This window comes from Chaetodon auriga, chromosome 17 (assembly GCF_051107435.1).
Source record: "Chaetodon auriga isolate fChaAug3 chromosome 17, fChaAug3.hap1, whole genome shotgun sequence".
Lineage (NCBI taxonomy): Eukaryota > Metazoa > Chordata > Actinopteri > Chaetodontiformes > Chaetodontidae > Chaetodon > Chaetodon auriga.
The window spans coordinates 18,465,449-18,488,698 of NC_135090.1; the positions used below are offsets into that span (position 1 = coordinate 18,465,449).

Consider the following 23,250-nt stretch of genomic DNA (forward strand, 5'->3'; position numbering starts at 1 on the left):
AAACCACAGGTCTTTGAACAAAAGCTGACATGCAGCTGTTGAAGTCAGGAGAGGTAAGACGAGACACACGGGGAGTAATTCTAAAGCACATTTCAAAATCAAATGCCTTTTTTTTTAAAGCTCTCTCACACACACACATACACACACACACACACACACACACACACACACACACACACACAGGCAGGCAGGCAGCATTAAACACCCCACACCAAATGTCACTCTAAATCCTCCCTGACACACAAAGTCTTCTGAAACCCCTGCAAACACACTCTCCTAACCCCTTGTCCAATCCCTCTGGATGACACGGTTAGCAGGACAACTCACACCCGCATACCCCATAATAACCACAAATCAACGCCATGGCAACTGCTGACAAGACAGACAGACAAGGAAAAGGGAGATAAAAGGGAGAAAGGTTGAAAGAACCGTCGGGACGGGAAACATAATCGCTGCACGTTTGTCCTTTTCTGATATCATGTCGCTAACCTTGCAGCTTGGGGTTTTTTGGCTAGCTAAATCCCCTTAGAGAGCTGAAGGCAGCTGTAGCTTGTTAGCCATGTTAGCGTGCTACCAGAGATTCCAACTCACGTCAGATAAAGGGGTCTGGTGTGAGTATTCTCATAAAACAATCACCAAAAGCATGTAAATCAGATTTTTTTTTTTTTTTTAACAACGGGGTGCCATTTATCTCATTATTTTGGTATTCCAGCACACATTTACACCGTATGGTTGAGTCTTATGGCTCTCACTAGTCCATCAGCAAATAAGCTTAGACAAGCCAACAGTATGCAATCTACCCAGCACGACAACACAGAGATTCGAAGCAAACTAGAGTCAAAGAAAGATATTTTTTCTTGGGCTTCGTTGCACCAAACAAGAGTCAAATAGACAGTGAATGCTGAATTTTATTTTTTCAGGTGGACAGAAATTCAACTAAAATAAAGTAACCATGATGTTCTGTGTAGGCTGGATGTGTAGGAAGGCGCACGTTCGCTAAAAGGTTAGCGATAAAAAACTGCATTTCTGAGCTTTTAATTTGTCTTTGTGACCCCTTGTGGTCAAATTTCTGCTTAATGCAGCTTCAAGTTTAGGAATACCATTAGTGGAACGCAAGCAGGCTGAAAAAGGTGACTTTTATGGGATAAAAAGGACAAAAAACAGTATAGTGATGAAATTTTTTGAAAATACTAAAGTCTCAAACTAAGGAGGGCAACAGATACAGAGCTCTGGATGTACAACACACATGCACAAAGCTGTCCTTTAGCCTCAGATTCACCCTGTGTGGTCCAGATGTCCAGATGTTACTCTTACATAACATTTACAGTTGGTCAACAAGAGAATCTGAGCCACATTCATTAGAAATTCTTGCAACATCAATCTGCTTAAAGCCACCCTTCTTTGTCCACACAGAGGCACCATCTCAGCCATGAACCCCACTTTAACACATAGACAGAAAGACTCAATGCGTGTGTTTATTCCCATGCAAACCTCTTACTTCCCTCGTCAGTGAAGCGAGAGTACTTTTGCTATCACAAGCAAACTGTTATAGCTCACTTGAAACTGAACAGAGACCCATGCTGAGTGCTGCTGCCATCTCAGCACTCACATATGACTAACAGTCCCCCATTCATTATGCAGCAAATTTCTCTACTCTAATTTCCAATTAGAGGCAAAAAAAAACCCACCCTGACATTCTCGCTCAAATGTTTCTCTATCACCTGCTTCCTCCTGCAGCACCTTTCCGTCTTTCTGCCTTCATTATGCTTCACAACAGTATTTGTTTCAGCATTTGCAAATAAAGGATTTGCAAACAAACAGAGCAAACAAGCTTTTTTCAAAAAAACACGCGCACAGTCGGTATGACGGGTAAATGTGTACATTTATGTTTGTCAGCGTTCGAACCCGACTGCGCTCTCGTACGTTTCTTCAGTGTGTTTGGTCTCGTCACACATGAGCTCCTCCAAATACTGCCGTCGCAGAGCTGGTTGACAGGGCTACTTGGCAAAGTGCTTTTTCAAGCTCCTGGCTAATGGCCTGCTGAAGTCTTCTGCTGCTGATGAAAATGAGATCACCTCCACCGGCGAGACTTTTTGCTCTGCCTGCAGTGGCGGGCACACTGTCAGCATGAGGAGAGGGTCTGTGCCGCTATAAGCACACACTCGAATGAAAATCACTGCGTGATTTGGAATGCCTCTGTGTACTGTACGTTCCTGCATGCGTGCTAAGAGTCCACATACACTGAAAACATATTCAAAGGTCACTGTGTCTCAGCGTGTACATGAATCTGTTTAGAGACGCAGACAGCACCTGCAAATGTGAATGTATACGCATGCACTTTGTATGTGTGTGTAGGCATAACCCTGCTGAGCTGACAACTGCCTCCACCAATGTTATAAGAATTTAATGTGTCTTCATGAAACAAAACTTTCAGAGTCAGAGGTGCTTTTTCAGATAGCAAAAGCCACAGAGTGTCTGAGGCTATTTTTAATGCCGCCTTGTAGTAAACACAGTCTAAAAGATTACATCCTATACTCGTGAAGATAATTTCGACCCTGCAGCCAGGATTTTAACCATTAGCACAATCAATAGCAAACTTGAGCAAATATTAACTTTTAGAAGAGCCGCTGCAAATTCAATCAAATTAGCAAGCTCCTCTTCGACTTCCTTAAAATGTGGCCCGCTGCAAGACATTCAAATTGAGAAACACAGGCAGCGCAGGCTGATTAAAATTTCATCCTGAGCTGACACGTAATGTAGTCTAAATGCACAAAGCATTTCAGAGTGTGCCAGTTTGTCTCACTTGAGCACATTTGCTACGTCTTTGTTTTACTGTGACCTCATTCTCGCTCAGCTGTTGTTTGTTACCTGCAAACTTGTGCGCTGTGATTTAAAATGTAAAAAGCTGTCAGGCGTGTGACTTGGTGCAGTCTGGCGGAGATTCGGGAAGAAACTGGGACTCACCGGGCAGGCTTGTTGACACGTTGACCTGGGTGTAGAATCTCTTGTTGGGGAGCAGCTCCGACACTCCGTTCAAGGCTTCGACGGTGAAGGTGTAGTTGGTGTTGGGGAGGAGATTGACCACAGTCACCGTTCTCTCCGTCAGGCCCACCTGCTGAGGCACGAAGCCGACACTCGCCCCGCACGGCTCGCACTGCCGCCCGACGCACCTCCGGCACCCGACGCTGTAGGTCAGATCTGCCCGGCCTCCCGTGTCGGATGGCGGGGCCCACTCTAAGATCAGCGTGGACTGCTTCAGGGTGTAGACCAGGTCTCGAGGCGGGGAAGGGGGCCCTGGAAGGACAAGAGTAAGAAATTTTTAATTTTGGTTTACTGCTACAGCCTTAAAGAATTCATTAGCCTAGCGAAAAGGGGACTTGACAATATGTTTTGCCTCTTTTGTGAACATAAATATTTAATCACATGCATCCTCGCTTCTGCATTTGTTATGCAAATACTTTGTCTAATTATGTCACTGCATACCAAGAAACACCAAGTCATGCCTATTACACACACAGCAGCAGCATCAGAGTGGAAAAACCACATCCTAATGTCCACTTATTGCAGCTTCTGTAACTGTAAATGTGAGGTTGGGCATCTCTGGAAAAACCTCCCTGGATCAGTAAAAGCAACAACATGTTTGACTGTAGCGCGTCACCTGCACGGCTTAAAGAGACAGCCTGAACGCCACGCTGCTGAAGCCTGAAACACTTAACATGACTGATGGACTGAGTGCATTGGTATTATGGTGCGATTGCATGAGCTCAGTTTGCACATCATGCTATGATAATCCTGTTTTATCCAGGATTTGCCGTTAAGAAATTGGTTTGACGGCAACCATCTGACCATTGAGGGGGTTTCTGCTGGGATACACTAATATATGTGGAATTACAATGGTTTGGAGGTGGGAGTCCAAAAAAAGAATTTTTATTGGATTGGACGAGAGATTATTATGAAGACAGAGAGGAAAGCATTTGGGAGTAAGAAGGTAAAAAAAAAAAAAAACTCTGCAGCTAGTGGTTTACTGGCTTATCAATGGCATCGCCTTTTTGTCTGAACATGTGTGTGCGTGAACAGGTTTGTCCATTATGCAGTGCTGTCAACAGCGCTGCGTGGAACAAATCCTCCACTTACCATCAGTGAATACAGGTGAGCCGCCATGGAGAAGGCTTTTAACTCTCCACGAACGTGATTTAAAATGAGGGTTCAGATATAACAGATGCTTCATAAGAGTCTGAGCTGCCTATTAGAAAACTGTGTATGTCCAAATGTATGGTGGGACATGAGGTGAAATGAATTTATCTCAGAATTTCAGTGAAGTCGTCAAAGCCAGTGAAATCTGTAGACATCATCCCCCTTCAGACCATCGCCTGGTGCACGGGGCTTTGGATGGAACCTCGAGCGTTTTAAGACAACATGTGACCCAAAAAAAAGCTAAATATAAAACATACAGTCCAGTATTTAAATAGCTGTAAAATGTCAGGCCAGAGGACTGTACCTCATCACTAAGTCAGTGTCCTGACTGACCTGCGCCTTTTCCTGCAGCTCCTTGCGCACTGAGGCTGAACAGAGCTTCGGTGCATTAAAGGCCATGAATTTTATATGTATGCGTCCCTGTATGTGTGTGCATGTGCTGTGCGATGAATAAGTGAAGGTGTGCTGCTCTGTGCGTGCTGTCAAACACGTCACACACCGCAGCTGCGTCCCGCTCCCAGACACACGTGTTACGTAAGCCCAGAGAGCATTCAGAGTGTGAACGCACACACGCACGCACACACATCTGATGCAGACACAGCTGGGCCTTTTATTCACGTCTCTCTCTACTTTCGTGCTTTCTTGGCCTTGCACTCCCGTCTTTCTCTTGAAACTTCCCTTTTTTCTCTTCTCATCTTTGAATCTAAGTGCAGCTTATTAAAACTTGACCTCTGAAACTCTCTTGCTCCTCTTGTTCCCTTCTTTTGGCCTCTCTTACTCTCCATCTGTTTGCATCTTGCATCCCCTTTTCCCCCTCCACATAAATGACTAACTCCCTCTCCACGACTGCTTACTGCATCATAGCAAACCACAGCTTGTTCCTGATATCGTTTTTAAAATACTGCTATTAAAGCTTACAAATAGTGTGCATTTATGTGTTTCCCTGAGCCAGAAGCTAAGACAAAGAAGATTTGCATCAATCAAAATACGATTAAAATACGTAAAATAGGGAAACACGTAAATTAAGTAAAGATAAATAATCTATCAAGGAGACCTAAGCGCTCCAGCTAAAGTTAAATTATTAGTTACAACTGCTCCGTGCATTACAGAATGTTTTAGAGTTTGTTTCACCTTCAAAATGCATTCATTCAGACAAAATGTTTGGACAAACGCAGGAATATAACTGTGGGTAAAATGTTGCCTTGCATAGTTAGCTAGCAGAAGTTAGCCAGTGAGGATAACCAGGTTGACTTATATGAATGACGCACTCCTCCCTCACAAGATTTACATTCTATTAAAATAAAAGCATCATGAAAAGAGGCTTAGATTTGCAGTGCACGTCGCTTCAAGCAAAGTTTAAGAAGTTCTGGAGCAAATCCAACCTGTTTTTTTACACCGCTGCCTTTAAGGTCTGTGAAAAGCTGCATTTATTTGCCTGAGTCAGAAGTTAAAACTGTTAGGCTGCAACTTCATCCTTCCACCTGGAAGTCATGGGCTCGCACTGTGTTCAAAAATCCATTTGCTGAAACGCACGTTGGCAAATATTATGCATTACTTTACCGTGTCTGTTTTTATTATAGTTATTATGCTCCAATCATTGCCATTGCAGTCCTGTCAGCAGCAGTTCCACTCTGCCAGAACTGAACACAAAGAAACACCAAACATTTCCTTTCACCGCTTCCAAAGTTTCACTTCGCCTCTTCACTGCCGCCAGGAAATATTAAACAGCGTGCTGTGAAGGAAAATGTGTAAACAGTCGTCATTAATGGTGGTAATTAGCCATGTCAGAAGTACAAGAAGCATCTCGTTTGAAATGATGTAGCTGTGTGTTCTTTCACCTGTTCGAGAAGGATTGTTAAAACAACCGAGAGGCTGTTCTTTTATACAGATTTCAGTCTCTTCTAACTGAGGTTAACACATGAGGGTTTAGGTACTTCACAGGCATTAATGGCAAAAGGAAAAGAATTAAACAACACTGCTACCAAACCTCCCTTTTTCCTTTATTCTTATCATTCTCTCTCTCTCCGTCCGAACCATGCGGCGGATTAGCCGAATCCAAGGATGATCATAATTACCGAATCAATAGTATAATTAATGTGGTCATTAGGCTGCTCTAAATGTTATCACACAAGGATCAGAGAGCTCAGCGATCAATATTGTAATTACATCCCTCCATCGCAGTTAGCATAAAAGCCAGTATGACCACACACTCACACATATATGCGTACACGCAAGCGACTGTGTATGTGTACAAACACATACAGACCTCCTGACCCCAAGGTTTTACTGCTCTGAGTACTCCCAGGATATAGAGCCCATTATTCCTCCATCTAATTACTAAGCTATATCAATAAGCTGTTCAGCATGCACTAATCAATAGGCCTACCCTGTATGGTCTTTCTCTTCTTGGCCTTATAGTGCATCTTTATTGGAGAAGAAAGGTATTCGGTATGCGGGACGAGGTGAGAGAAGGTAAGAGGTGAGGGATGATGGGATAACGGCTGGACAGTGGGGATGAGATTATAGAGTGTGTCGCTTGAGGATAGAAGGATGGGGTTTCAGTTTGACAGAGGGAAGAAGGATGGGGTGATAACACACACGGATGAAAGGATGAAGAGGAAGGAAAACGCGGGGAGGCAGTCGGCAGAGAGAAGAGCGATGAGTGGCCGAGTTAAGGAGACAGACGAGAGGGAAATGTGCGTTCGGGGGTCAAAAAGAAGCGGGTGGAAAAAGATGGGGCGGTCGGGTGAATGGGGGGGCTAATGGATGTATGGCAGAAAATGGATTTGTAATGTCCAGAGAAAAGGTGGGGGAATATGGAGAGAATGTACAAGGTTAAGCAAAAAGATGGAGGGAACGAGGTGATGGGATTTTTGGACGGATACATAATGTGGTCCTAATGTGAGGACGAGGGACGGAGGATGGATGGGTGATAAAAGGGATGAAGGTTAAGAGGCAGAGAAAATGGATATAATGAGTGTATACTATTAGATGCACTGTGGGGGGTGTAAGCACGGGGGGAAGGTCCACCTTAAAACATAAAACAGAGTGCATGATCGTGAGGCTGTTATCTCTGAGGACCATCCAGTCCACAAAACTGGTCAAACAAGGACCGGATTTATTTGACACCTTTAAAATGTGCCACATCTAAAACTGTCAAAATAAATGTCTACTTTTCAACTCTCTGGCAAACAAGATGGCAAATGTTCAATGTTTACTGGCGCTATCGAGGGGAAAGACGAAAAGTAGAAAGAAAAAAAAGGTGGTTTGCTTGAGCTCACGCATCCTTTCCGCTTGTAGCTCTGAAACTCTTTGACCACCTCGTGACTTCATGATCAGTAAAGCAGCTGAAAACGTGAACCCTGTCTCTAGTTTTGGGACGCTGCCGATCAACAAAGGGATGATTAAAAGAAAAGTCCGACATGGCTTTGGGCGGATTTTTCTACGTGACAGGAATGCGATGCTAGAGGAGGGGCATAAGGTGGAGGAGAGGTGAAGGTCGGGGGGAGATGAGACGTGGAAATGGGGGTGATGAGCGGGAGCTGCAGACGGGAGAATGAGGATGGATGGCGGGACGGACACCGAGGAGAGGCGGTGAGATGGAGAAGGGGGAGGTGGATGAAAGGATGCAGGGTGAAGGACGGGTTAAAGCACAGGGGCAAAGTGGTCTTTAAGGATAAAGAGGCAAACGGCGAAACAGGACGTATGAACGGCTGAACGGGCGGGCGTGATGATGACGGGCTTACGAACATGAAACTGCTCTCTTAAAGCAAAACGATGGAGCGACACGGCAGTTTAACAGCACACACGCGCAAATATAACAATCTTATTACTTGTGCACGGTGCCGAGGGCGTGTCCAGGGGGGTCCTGAAGTGGTCCTCCTCACACACACACACCACAGATCCCTCCTCCTCTGCGACGCTGTTGGCAGGGCAGGGGAAGCACTCCTGCTGCCTGGAGGACATCTTGTAGGAGCCAGGGGGGCACGCTGGAAGAGAGCACACAGAGAAGCAGCACTTTAAGACACGTCCAGGAAATCTGAGCTGAAGAGAAAATTCCTTTGTCTTAACAAGGGGAATCTCATTGAAAGGCACATTTTAAGGACTGCATAAATCACATAGCTGAGATGTTGCTGCAGAGAGGATAATATGAATTCTTCAGCTCTTTATAATAATTTAAAGCCGTTTCATAATCACTTCAGCATTTTCGCGTCTTTGCATGGAAACTCTGAGCAAAGCAGCACTTTAAAGCCTCAGGAAAAAAAAGCTCTAATCTCCCTTATAATTCACTAGAGAGGAAATTAAGAATGAACGGAGAAAAAACAGAAAGCAAGTGAATCCACAGGGAAGTACAGACGAGATAAAAGATATGATTAAGGGAGAAAAGTAGAGGAGACTTTGGCTTAATCCATCTGACAAACACAATTCTCACATCGCGTGTGATCAGTGGCCTTGGCGAACGGCATCAAAGGCTGCTGCTGGAGCGAACCGGCAAGGCAAATGAAAGCGAGCGGCGGCAGAGTGCAGAGCCACGGCCGCAAAACTCCAAAACTTCATTTCAGTCTCCACGTTTCCCACTTTATTTGCTAGTTTTTTTTTTCTCCTCCCTCAACACTCGGTGACACCCAACTGCTGCACACAAGAGAGACTATGAAAGGTGAGAATGTGGGCGAGGGTGATAAGCACCCATGACCTTACAGGCGCAGCACACAAGAGCACACACCACGTAACAGAGGCTTATCAATGCATGTGTGACAACAGGCGGCTCGCAGATACACAGAATAAAACAGGTTATTTTACACTCTCCCTCTATGCAGTTTCATTTTCCACTTGCCGTGCCTTTGTAGCAGGTGATAATGGGTGTGAAATCAGGGCGCCAGCTACCGCTCGATGCTCCGGTCCGCTCTTCTGAGACTGTATTCTAAACAGCGGGTCTACTAACAGCTCTGGTATGCTCTCTCTCTTTTTTCTTTTATCTCCTCTTATGCTCTCTAATACATCTGTCTTTCTTATCCCTGTCACACTCTTTTTTTTCCTGCTTTGCCTTTCTTTCCTCCTCGTCTGTCTCTCATCTGCCCCTCTTTTCTTATTCCCTCCATTGAACGCTCTCTAAAAATAATAGACACTGCAGAGTTGAACACTTACACAACACAAAATTCATTGTTTTCCAGTTTGAGGACTTGAGAGAGGAGTAAAGGAACCTGACCGGCATTCTGTTTTTTATGTCCAGCGCAGTTAACGTATAAGCTCCAGCACTGAGTTTGTGTTACGCTGTCATGTAACTGTTGTTAGTCAGCCTGCATCCTGCAGCCTCTGTCCACATGTCACTGCAAGGCTCAATTCCAACAGTTTGACATTTGACATAACCAACTGCTTCATTATCATGTGCATTGATGACTAAGTCAAAACGCCTCACTGCCGTCGATTTCCCTGCAAATTATCCCTGCCTGTATTTTCACTCAAAGAGCCTGAAAGCACCAGCTGACGTGAACTTTTGTCCGAACCCGACCCGACAGGCTCGGATGCTTGCTTTTTAAATAGAAAGCATATATTCAAGTCATTGGATCACAAACATGCTGAATCTGTACTCTGTGGTCATGGGTGGTTTAATGGATCATGATCAGCATCACAATTAGCATCACCACATTTAAGATATCTTGATCTGTCTGACTCACATCTTAGTGATGCCACCACTCGTAAAGGTCACGATTGGCCGGATTGTTTCTCCCACTGGAGGGCCAGCCACTCAAGAGAGCAACAGCAGACCCATTAGAGTCAGAAAATTTGAGGAATGGGCCGAGATTTCGAGGTCTGGAACCAGGCTGAACAGTGAGTGGCGTTTTGTGGAGAAGGATGCTGGGGGATCTCTCGCAGCTCTGGCACCGTGTCACACTCGAATACAGTCAATTAGGCAGAGAGCGGACGACGGGTCTGCGAGACGGGCAGGCTGAGGCGCACACAGCAGGTGCAAAGACACCCGCACAATAGCTGCCGTCCCAGAATGCTTTTGGCTTGCGGACGCTCATCAAGACACAAGCACAATAACGAAAGGGGCCTGTGTTATCCCACCTCTTTTACTCAGCCACTCTAACAAAACACACACGCACACAAAAGGCCTGCCATCACACATCGATTAGCGGGCCTCGTCGGCCTCTCCTGGCTCAGATCAGAGCGAGTGTGCGTGCGAGCGTGTTTTGCGCCTGTGTACAGTGTGTGTACGCCTGCGAGTTGCGTATCCGAGGCTGTAAGAACCTTGTAATCGACTTTCTAATATCTGTCATTACACAGAGAAAAGCCTCTCGCTTTCAGCTCACAGCACAGCCAAGCATGGGGACATAACAGAAACACACACATACATACACACACACACACACACACACACACACACACACACACACACACACACACACACACACACACACACACACACACGCACACCCTGTCAAGCAGCTCTGGAGTAGACTCTCTTTGTTCCTGACCGCGCCGCCACTATCCTTCCCTCACCACGCCAAGGACATCAAGCGTGAATAGCGCCGGAATCAAGGCAAAATTATGCATAGATCTATGAGAGCAGAAATGGGTTTTGCGTTTTCGAGCTATCACGCTTAAAAGCAGGCTAGCCGTATTCGTGGCTGGCTGCAATTCTGACTTATCTCCTCAATTCAGCGTGAACACACATTTCGCCAGCCCACCTTGGAAATGTGTGGCTAATGATAGGGGTGTATCAAGACAATATGTGCAGCTCAGATAACAAAAGGAGCTGGCGTTGCGCGCTGCCCGTCACTCTCCACGGCGAGGCATGATTCGAAGGCACGCCAACGGCCGATGCCAGGAAAGGTCACATCAGTCAAAATGGGCCGGCCGCCATCTGCCAATGGTAGAATGCGGAATCTCTAAAATACATCCAACAGCGGGGAAAAAAAAAGAAGATGCTTGTAAGGAAGAACAGTCCAATCATTAGAAGACATGCTTTTTTTTTTTTTTTTTCATCCCGTTGCCTTTTCATTGCCAAGGTATACAAGCTAAACTGGAAATGAGAGCGCCGGGGAGGGAAAGGGAGAGGGGGGTGGTTAGAGAAATAGAGAGACAGAAGGAGAGATCTGCCAGGACAGCTGGCAAACCAACTGATCAATTTGTCCTTTGTGCCAACAGGGAGCCTCGATTAAATGGAACATGGTAGCGTTTGTACGCGCACACACGCACACACATGCACATACAGACATATTTCTTCAAGGTGTAATAATATAGATATGCAGCGACATGCCAAGTCCTATAATGGAGAGAGGAGCGGGGGGCGAGGCAGGAGACCAACTGCTGTGAGAGATGGTTGAGAGAGACAGGAGACACCAACAGACAGACAGATGGCGTGTGAGAGACGGAAAGACGGGACTCTGCGCGCCGTGCAAAGAACGGACGTTAAACAGGGAGGGAGAGTGGACTCCTTCAGCTCGACAAATAGACCGAGGGGGAGAGAAAACAGACGAGCGCAGACACGTGACGCATACAGACGAGAAACGAGCAGCGACACTGAGGTCATCTATAGTGGGAGGACGCGACGGCGAGTCCAAAAACGCTGTTTGAAATGGAAATAAAACCAGAATTCAATCATCTGCAGACAAACTGTGTTTACACACAACAAGTTTCCAAACTGTCCCTGAGCTCATGTAGAAACATCCTTCATCCAATCACGTGTTCACAAAGCGGTGAACCTCGCTGAGACTTTCAGGGACGCCCCTTTGCCAGTCTTTAGTTGCTCCAGTCCCAACTTGTTTGAGACGTGCTGCATCACGTTCAGAAATCAGCGTTGTGTATGTAACAGCAGCATTGTTCTGCGTGTACAGTAAACCTGCTGAGAGCCTGTGGGCGGGAGGATGTAGGACGAGAAACATCCATCTAATCAGATAAATGAAAATAAAGTAATCATGATCAAAATTACACTTCTGAGATCTGCAGACAGTTTCAGCATCTGATGAATAGAAACTAAAAGGCCAAAGAATCCACATTTCAATGAGCTCACGGATTACTCGAGCAGACTTTTGTCTTTGTGGGAGGAATCGATTCATACTTTGCCCTTCGCTCTTATTTCCCTCTTCCCTTTCTTTTCTCTAACCTTAAACATGGCCATTAATAAATCATGAAGCACTTAATACTATAAATGTGAGCAATGAATTGTTTCTCTGCCTCCCTGACAGCACACATTAATTAATATTAATGACACTAAAGGAGGTTTGTTTAAGATGCGCGCACACAGTTTAACCTCCACTGTTATGCACACACACGCATTGAGGAATAAACAAAAATATGCATCCGAAACTTAAAACCTGACTTTTGCATATATAGAGAATCGTAACACGCAGAAGACAGATGACACTGTCACTGGTTTCTGGCTACAGTTTTACTCATTTTAAAATTATACGAGGCATGGGACAAAAAGAAAGAAGAAAGAAAGAGGTGGCGGCATGACGGAGGGATACAAGGTAGCCGGGATGTGATTCCAGCAGGTGTGAATCAATAATTCAAAGAGCTTTAATTCAGATCAGTGGCCTCTGCGTGGCTGGTGCTGATTCTGATGCTAATTCTCTCAGCTCGGAGGCAGCTTTAACACCCACAAAATGAATTCTCATTACCATCAAACAGTTTCGAAGGTCTCGTCTACGCACACGCAAAAAAACTCCAGGTCAGACAGGTAGGCGGCCGGGAGAGAAATGACCGGCTGGTACATTTAAGTGTTTCAGGTTGGATCAAGTTATAAAATTGTGAAAAATGATGTAATGGTACCCAGATGAGTCTGCCTGAAGTGGACCACATGAAATTGGACTCAACAGGATGGAACCAGTTCCCCTCCAAAAAGCCGGTATTTACTAAATAATGGAGCTTCGGCTGAAGGGAATTGGATTTGGACAACACTGAACCAGAACAAAATGTTTAAAGACATTAACTCCAGCCCAAATGTAGAGTAGATTTAGACTATCCTGGAGCTTAGGGAAATGAGCTTAGAGGGTTGCCAGTGTGAATCCCCTCACTTGAAGTCAAGGCAAACAATGAATGGAAAATGCGCTCTGTTTCCTCCAGAAACAACTGGGAAAGCACTCTGGTCAAGACACGTTGTTCCCTTTATTGATTAAACAAATACCAGTGGAAAAGAGTGGCACAATGTGTGTGTCTGTGAAGCTTATGGAAAAAGAGGCGCTTTTAGCTAGCTGCATGCTAACAAGCTCACAATGACGATTCCATTATGCTGATGTTTGACTGTTATGATGTAGCATTCTCACATTTGCTTATTAGCACGAAAGGCAAAGTACAGCTGATGCTGATGGGAATTAGTTCAGGACAATCTCGATAGACCTGAATATCTTTTATTAAGGAGAAGCTTTGTGTTTCGGGCAGAGGAAGAGACAGAGCTTGAAACTGATGGCGTCACGACAAAAACAATATTAAATCAAGAGCACTAATGAAGAAATCCGTGTGCACAAATGATTAAATCAAGAACACAAACTGCTAATTTGGGAGCAAAGAATTATTTGACCCCTCTGGGCTCTGTAGAAAAAGGTGGATGCTACTCAAGTCAGTTTCGTTTAAGGGTGGTTAAATATCGCATCTTTCAGAATCAGACGTTGGTTTTCTAGTGCTGACGTTAAGTGACTGATGAAAAAAGCAATTTCGTGACACTTTCCACGGTCTGCTTTTTGGAGACAACAATTTTCTCCCGCGCTACATGCAGTGTCATAACCTGTCTGTGCGTCTAGCTGCTTTGAAGATATGACCAAGCCCTGAATTACAGCATAAATCCCTGTTATCAGCTCAAAGTAAAGACCTCATTCAAGTCTACCCACTGACTGGCTGCTGCCTCACAGTGTAATCGCGGAGAAAGCTCTGAGCCATGCCATTCAGGTCAACGCTTTGCTTTATCGTTTTATTCTCTGTTCTGCCCTGGTTACCACAGACTGACATCACACAGAGAACACAGGAGGATAACTAGCCAACAATGCCGCCAGGGGTATTAATGTCAGCGGCGCTGCATACGAGCTTCACGCTGGAGAATTCATGCCAACACACACACGTACACGCACTTGTTTGAATGTAAACACTCAGATTAATTCAGTGGCTTTCTTACACAGACATGCACATGAACGCAGCACCAGAGCGGTTACATCACCAACTGGACACAACAAAGAGCCGCTGTGTTACATCACAGCGTCGAAGTGCCAGGTCTGTACCGTCTGCATCGGACAGGAAGTGCGGGGAGGAAATGACGGGCAAGCATCCAGACAGACAAACACAAATACACCTGAGCCGGGAGGCGATCAAACACAGTAATCAGCCAGATACAGTGTATGGGCATACATCAAATGCATGTAGACACACACAAACGAGCAAGAAACCGAGGGCACAGGAAAAACATAGCACACCCCAACAGAGATTCAGCATTTACATGTGTGATACAACGACTGGGAGTCAAATGAAAGGAACTCCAGCTTTCATTTCATGACTCGAGAAAAAGATCGTTGAGAATTTTAAAAGAAGGAAAATACTTTGTGTTACTGGATTATCTGAATGACTCATAGATATCAAGGCTCAGCTCAGACTGCTGGCAAATCAGATTTATTTCTCAAATCAGATCTTTAAGACAGACTGTCTGCACTGTTTTTGTTACAAGTGACCACATCAGATTTGTGTCCAGACATCACCAACCTATCTGTGGAGCTTGCTGCAGTAACATGTAGGCATCAGTAACTACATACGCTGCGACGTGGCTTTCCAACATGGGTTTGGACTGACAGTCTGACCAAGGCCTTGGACACAACAGTCAGCCATGCAAGCTGTGAGGCTGTACTTGAGTACACTGGTGCTTTGAGCGATTAAGCCTGCTAACAATGGTAATTCTCCTCACTTTGCTAATCACTAAACACAAAGTACAGCTGAGGCTGATGGGAATTTGCAGGTATTTAATCATAAACCAAAGCACAAGCTGGAATTTTTATCTGATGATGGCTTCAGAGGAACAATAAATGGGTCACCAAAGTTATCAAAATTGATCTTGAGCCTAACATGAATGTTTGAACCCAATGTCATTGCAGTCCATCCTACAGTTACATTTAGACATCTCTCCAAAAACCTGAAATGTCAACTTCATGGTGGCACTGGAGGGAAAGTCAGAGGATCACCAAAGTCAGGAGGATTCATCCTCTGGGAACCAGGAATATCTGTGCAAACATTCACTGCAATCCATCCAGTAGTTGTTGAGATATTTAAGTCTGAGATCAACACTGCCATCTGCACAGCTGTGCTGCTGGCATGGCTAAAAATGTGTTGTAAAGGCAGCTTTTCATTGTAGCTCTCTGTGTGTAAATCATGTTTACTTTATTTTGTTGATGAATATACATAGAATAGCAAGCGATATGAAACAATTTGTTCTCCTTTTGAATGTCAATTTCCGGACGCCTTACACATATATAGTCTCATTGATGGCATCATGGTGTGTACTATAATCACAGTATGTGTTACATTAGTATAAAAATAACCAAACGTGTTTTCTCTTATGCGTAATTCAAGCAGACAGATGGACGGATGCATATTTGTATTTCATGAACACACACTGACTCACTAGGCTGAGGCTCTGACGTGACATGAAACGCAACACACACGAGCACGTGCACACAGACGCCAATCACTGACTGTTGACAGAGCCTCCTCTTCTCCTCCAGTGTTTTCACCGTTCCCTCTAATACCCAAGTCACTCTGACATTTACCTCTCTCCATCTCATCTTCTCAAATAGCTCTTGACTGCTATCAGCTCTGCTCTCTGCCAAACGCCCCCCGCCCGTCCCCCCTGCCCTCCCTCCATCATGTTTGCTCTCTCCCACCCTCCCTCCCTTTCTGTCTATTATTCGCCGTCCCTACTTCGGCTCCGGCTATCATTTTCACCAGATTTATCAGAGCCTGTGGAACAAAAGACAGAGAGGGAACAATTTTAGGATATCATCGCCGCCTCCTCTCCTGTACCCATCTCACAGACAGACACGTGCACTGTTCATTTACATTTCAGATATTTAGCTGTTGTTCTTATCCTAAGTGAGCTGCTGTGACTGGGCTGGATTTTGTTCTTTCGCTGTTCGCCTCCTGCCCATTAACCTGCTCTCTTTTCATCAAATGCATGCATTTTACAGACACTCACATACCATATTAGCTTAGACCACCTGGAATAACCTTCACACTCAGGTAATCCTCTACAAATATGACTGCTGAAGGCTTTGAGCAGTACAAATGAAATTCCAGTCAGCTCGTTTGTATCAGCTCTCAGGCTGAAACCTCAGGGAGAGATATCTGCATGATAGCACCAGGGTTAAGGGTAAAAATAAGTTGTAATTTGTTTGAACGGATCCTTTCATTAAATATTTGCCTCGTTGGAATAGCATCAATTTAGGTTCAGGCTTCACAGCTCAGTTGCGACATCACAGGTTAGGCCTCAAATTCCACCCCGATGGTCACATCAGCAGCGTCGAGGGATCATCGCATCGTCATCAACCCTGAAGTAAAGCAGCCTCGCTGTGACGTTGGCCCAAATCACTGGCCAGGTCTGAAATCTCTGCCTCGTTCACTTATTCATCATTTCCCTTGGACACGTGTGAATGCTGTGGCACATGACTCATTTTTGCATCTATCACATGCAACACGTGGGAATTTTTGAGGGCAGACATTACAGAAATGTCACACAGAGTTCAAACACTCAAACAAAATGGCAGGCAGCAAATACAGTGCAGAACCTTTGACCCTGGCTGGAGGCAGGCACTGCCTTACGATGATGTATTTAGCTCTGGTTTGATGGCCGCCCTCATGTCCTAGCAGTCTGGGGTGCACACCATGTGATGACAGTGTCCCTGCTTTGGCTAGGGGGCAGTTGTTGCACGGCCTCCCCCTCCCCCTCACTCTCTTTTCTCATGCTCTCTACTGTCAACTATTAAATGAAGACAAACAAAGAACAGCCTTATTGTGACATAATCAGCTTTAACCTCAACCCTTAGACCCTCACGGTGACATCACCAAACTGCCATTGTGCTTCACAGCCTAACTTTAACATCATCGAGCCTCATCATCAACCGTGAGGCCCCGGCTGTGGGATCGCAGCCTCGTCCAGCAGTCACAGCGTTGAGGTAAGCGCTGCTTTTGTTTCAGCACGTGTGTGATTGATGGCTTCCATTTGGGTCAACCACACAGGTGTTTTATCTATGTCCCTGCTTATCATAGTAACACGGCACCTGCATGCACACACAAGGAGGCACATTTCTTAAAATGCTAATGTGCACACACAGAACCACTGCTGTCTAAGAATCCAAAGTCACGCTGCGAAGTGGACTGACAGGAAATGGCTCGTCTGACGTACGCAGAAACGAACAGGTCAAGCCTTGCAAGGTGGCCTGCAGGCTCTCAGCCTTCATGTCCCACTGATATCCATTATCATCACCATCATCCGCCGTCACATCCAGATGGACGGCGCCACACATGCAGCCGCACTCCTTACTGCACACGCTCAGCCTGCACGGGAGGCAGCTCGCAGCAGAAGACGGGTTCAGTTAATGTTAGGGTAATATATTGCGTTATGTGTGTATGTTTGGATGTGTGCATCTGAGCAGTTGCAGAGAGCGTCCCGGTCATTTACATTATAACCATATCAGCAAGTCAGCAAACATGTTTGCATGTGAATGTCAGGCAATTTCAGGTCGAGCGCCCGCAGAATGAGATTCAATGTTCTGCTCTTTTACAGCAGTCACGCTGCTGTGCTGCGTGTGAGTGTGCGCGCCGCCTCTCCTGCCTGTCATACCTCACTAAAACACAATTCCACCTTCAAACTGAGAGCGAAGATAAGCTGAGGTAAGAGAAGTTATATTGATTGGTAATGCTGCCGAAGGTTATACACACAGCAGCATTTTAGACACTTACATCTCTCCCCATTTGCAATGGCAATATGTAATGTCATTCTTCACTACTTCCAATTTTCCATGTATAAAAATGCATCAAGTGCATGTCTGCAGTACGTCTGGACTCTGATTATGCTGTATACAACAACCACAGAGTCAGGAAAAAGTCTTGAGTGGAAATGCTGTCAATATTTGTGCGTTTTTGTAAGAAGCTGAAAGAAAAACTAGAAGCCTCAGACAAAGAAAACAGAGCGTAAACCTGAAAAAATTGCCTGCTGCAATCAATTCTCATCATAACTCACTGTGACACATATGCCTAGGTCTTACATTTCCTCAACATTTAATAATATATGCAACTGGAAGCTATCACATTCACTGGCGGGAGCATTAGGGAGGCTATGGCAAGCAGAACAGGGTTTTTGTTTTCCTGCCTTTGCGCGTATGTGAGCGTTGAATATGGCCTGGTTATGGAAATTAACAGGCATAATCTTCAGCCTGCAGTCTGTTGTGACACGCCGATTTCATTTGATTCCTTTGAATCAGCTATTCAAATCTGGGATGTGAACTTGAATGAGCGTCGCCTACTAATGACATTCCATTTTCATTTGCCTCTTCCGAATCAGCCATTTTCATAAAGACTGTGACCCAGATATGGACAAATCGGCCTGATAAATTTGATTCCCAAGAGCGCGGAGAGATAAGCGCTGCTGCATATCCTTAAGTACAGCGGAGAAGCGGAGAACTGAGGAGGGAAAAAAACTGCTCATTCAATAATATTTTGTCCAATAGTTAAATGAGTGAGGTCAAGGGTAATCAGATAGCTCCTCAACCCTGGAAGACTCACCTATTAGAGTCATTTAGAGGGGACCAGGCTGGAGAGAGGTGCATATCTGTGTGTGCTTATGCAGTGTAATTATGGATATGAGTGCCTATATGAGGGTGGTGTGCATCTTTTTCAACATATTAGTGCCTGATGTGTGTGAAGAAAGAAAGTGAGCGCCTGCAATGCAGCACCAGGATTACAGGTGCATGTTCTAGTTGCAAACACGAGTCTCCTGACAGACTCTATTGAGGCTGAACAACCATCTGCTTATCATAGAAACCACTGTACATTGTAATCCACTCCAATACAGCAGTCCTGTAATAAATACAAACTTGTTATACAAATTGTATTTTTTGATACTGTCCAAGGGAGGTGTCGACGCACCTCTGTGGTCACATGTTGGCCCATCGTGTTGTTCTACTGGTTTGTAAGGTGTTTCCGTGATTTTTGCTCTTCCAAATATGCAAATGAAGCAGACAAAATATGAGAAACACCTTTCAGCATGACGCCGGCCAAATCATCCCAAGCACAAAGTGCTGATTCAAAATGCACCAGTCGAGACAAACAGCGGCCGTCAAGAAAAACTGAACGTTTTACGTAAGAAGTATTTAATGCAGAGCATCGTGCGGCAATTCTGTTGCATTGTGTTACATCATACAGTTTATTTTTCCTCATCATTTACTTTACGTCTGTGAGCATTCAACTCACTTCGATTGGCCTCGCCTGTCGATTTGTCCCCACATGCACGCGCTTGCAAACACAATGAAAGCCTCACAGATTCTGCTGCACGACCCTCAATTAACATCTAACCTGTACGTATGAACTAAGGCCATGAGGTCAAATCTCACAGGTCAGAGTCTCCAGGGCAATCAATATTTTTCACTTCTCTTGCATGCACAAACAAGTAATTTTGGCAGGTATTGTGCTTGGTTTCCGAAAATGCAGGTTTTGATGTATTGGTGTCAAAAAGCGTTACAGGAATATATCGATCCTGAATGTAGACTCCCATTTCTTAATGCGTCTTATTCAATATAATCTGCAAATCAAAGAGAATGCTGGGCCTTTTATCTGGTTCAGTGCAAGAGTAAAGTGGTTGAGAGAAGGAAACACAATTCTTGATAAGGTGTGCTGATGTTTCTGGAGGCTTGTCCCAATAGTAAAGATCCTTCTTTCCCGTAAAAATTGGCCAAAAAGGCAGAAGAGAGCCCTTTAAAAACATGCTAACTAGTCATTTTACCTCTGTGCACACGTCTCTCCTGCTGCACCAGGTGTCTGTGATTTGTAGACTGTGACGTCCTGTGTGCAGCTGACCATCAAAGGCAAACCTAATCCGTGTTCATCATCCTGATCCAGAGTTATTAAAAACCTGAGCGGGTGCAGAGATGGATGAAGAGTGTGGTAGGGGGTAACTTGGACCATAAGGCTGATTAAGTGTTTTCACTGGCGGGGGGAGTCGTGGTCACAGTTAAAATGATTTTGGGTAGTGCGTGTGTATGTGTGCGTATATGTGTGTGTGTGCGCACGCGCGCAAGACCCCATGTGATGAGGAACAGTTGGTCTATCAAGGAGATGGATGAGGTGGGCCGATCCTCCAACCCCTCCCACCCCCCATCGGGTTTAACGGCTGAGCTCTATGTCAGGGATCAAAACACACATGCATAAACATGGACGGCAAACATTAAGCATGTGCACGGCTCATTGTTTTCAGCTCTTATGGACTTCTGGTGAAGAAAATGCCTCGTTTAAACACAGCATCAATTTAAACCAGGTTTAAAGCAGATTTTCACCAGGATTTTATGTCTCCCAACATCCAAAAATGACTGTGTCTTGCTACAAAAGCACAGTAATCACCGCAGTTTACAGTCAACGAGGTCTTTCTGTGACAATCACAGCTCAGAAATTGCTTCCGTAATAAAAGTGAGGAGAAAAATACGGAAGGGAGGGGGGGTAATGGAAATCAGCCACTGATTATGCACCAGAATCCCTTTAAGAAAGATTTTTCAAGAAATGCTTGCACTGCAAATAGTGGCGCTAAAATCCGATTTCCACCAGAATTTCCTCATAATTGGTGTTTGTATAAGACAGCTTGTACATAAACATATAATATAAATATAAATATAAATAAATGCACATATAATACACACACAAGGCATTAGTGCGCCCATCCTTTCTTTTAACAATGCAACACAGACCTGACATCACTGTTACAGGTGAGCTGATGGATTGCCTATAACATACACACTTACCAAAACAAACACCGACATAAACACACATGCATATATATGCATGTACACACACACACACACACTATACCAGCAATTAACATAGTTTAGTCCGCCTGTGTCTGAATTAAAAATGAGGCCTTGCAACACAATCAGGGGCCGCAATTAAGCTGTGAAGGTAAAGCGGCCTTGACCTTGTTGTGTAATTAACGGACTCTTCTTTCATTAATCCCCTCCACCCATCCCTCCCCACCCCCAGTCTCCCCCACATCCCCTCGTTCGCTCAGCGCCTTCCTCCATCTAAGCAGCCGTTTAATTAAGACATGCAAGATGGCGTCACGAGGAGTCGGGGGACAGAAGTCGAGCAATTAAGGGACGGAGAAGAGAAGGGGTGAAGGGAGGGAGGCGAGGCGAGAGATGTGAAGAGGAGAGTGAAATCTCTGTTCCTCCCCTCTTTTTCCTGTTTTTACCACATTCACTTATTGTTTCTGTTTGTATGTTTACTCCTCAAGAACGCTCTTTGCATCTTGTCCCTGCGACTGTTGACTGAACAAATCTGCCACGGCACCCTCTGCTCTGAACCCTCCAACCATGAAGGTTTACAGAGAAAGGTCATCTGTAATGTGAATGACTGTTTGCTGCTGCTCAGAAGAGTTTTCACTATAGTGCAATCTTTCTCCTGGCAGAGAAGCAAGCACGTACACACACATGCACACAACTTTCAGAATACTCTACCGAGGTCTTAGCTGGGAATTATGGCCCAGACGCTGTAGCATGTGGAGACAGACTGAACCAGACAGTGAGTCATCCAGTAAAGTGACTCAAGAAGCATCATATTGCATGTGTGTATTTCTGTATGAATGCATTGGTGCATGTGTGTTCAGGTCCCGCTGTGTGTGTGTGGGTGTCTGTTTATGTGTGTGTACCCTCGTCCACGAGGGTCTCAGGCGGGCAGAGTGCATCTGACACAGCAACCTATTCCCAGAGCAGAGTGACGCTAACAATCTGTGCTTAAAGGAGGCCGACTGCCTCAAACCAACTGTTCAAACAGAGCAGAGAGCAACTGAAAAGAATCGTGCTGCACAAGCAGACGCGACAGACGTTCCAAGACCCACTTTACTGTGCTATTTACTGCCTCGCTTCCTGTTGTCAACAGCCATCGCCTAATACAGGCAGAGGGCTGTGGTGAGTTTCAGCATGAAACAGGTAGGAGAAGCAGACAAACAGGTGGCTGGAGGCTCGCTGCACAGTCAGACTGTACCTAAAAATGGGGGTGAACAGTCGAAAGGAAAGTACGTTTGGACAGAGCTGCCATCGGGCACAGTGAGAACACGCATAAAAGGCTTTTTTCTTTTTTTGGAGCACTTCTGTCATTGAGCCAGTGCAAAACCTTAGGGTGATGCATGATGAATATGGACAAACACTATATGACTCATCAGCTTCTAATTAAGGCCCACAAATCCTTAAAGGTAAACTGCAGGATTTTCCTTAAAAAAAACAATGTACAGACAAAAACAATCATCACTTATGACGCACTAGAAATGTGTGGTGGTGTATTTCTCTGCTGAGACTTTGCCTCGGATGTGTTTTCTTCTTATTTTGCTGCGTTCAGGAAGTTTCTGGGCTGTAACCTGTGGGCAGTGGGTGTGCAGCCCCCAGCCAACAACAGCGCACAGGTGAGGTTGGGACTAATTACTGTCTACTATTATACCTATTAGCGAGCTAGCCTGAAGAAGGCTAAACTTGCTGGCTAAATAAGAGCCAGTAATCCAACTACTATTGCAGCTGTTCATGCATATACACGAATAACACCATTAAAACACAATAAACACATTATTTGCGAGATTTTGTTGCTCATCACTCCTGCAGATAGCGGTATGTGATGCTGGAGGTGGTACACTGGGCTCTGTGTGTTCTGGTAGCTGTGGTTAGAGGTGGGAGGTGTGCATTTCTGGTGCACTTAAAGCATGATGGTAAATAAACATACTGACATACTACTGTATTAAAGAGGAGCCAAGCAGAAATTGCTGGTAAATAAGACTTGTCAGACCTTCCAGAGGCATAATGGCACCGGCTGATGTTAAAATCTACAGAG

General features: G+C 45.0%; 1 protein-coding gene across 2 annotated transcripts in view; it reads right to left on the reverse strand.

The window, feature by feature from the left end:
* The window catches only part of epha10 (EPH receptor A10), a 146,319-nt gene that overhangs the window by 42,828 nt on the left and 80,241 nt on the right, over window positions 1-23,250 (reverse strand). For both annotated transcript variants that reach the window (XM_076755217.1, XM_076755216.1), the window contains exons 4-5: window positions 8,028-8,183; window positions 2,965-3,294 (exon numbers count right to left, since the gene is read on the reverse strand). In XM_076755217.1, coding sequence (XP_076611332.1) covers window positions 2,965-3,294; window positions 8,028-8,183 — 486 coding nt within the window. The remainder of the gene's footprint in view (window positions 1-2,964; window positions 3,295-8,027; window positions 8,184-23,250) is intronic.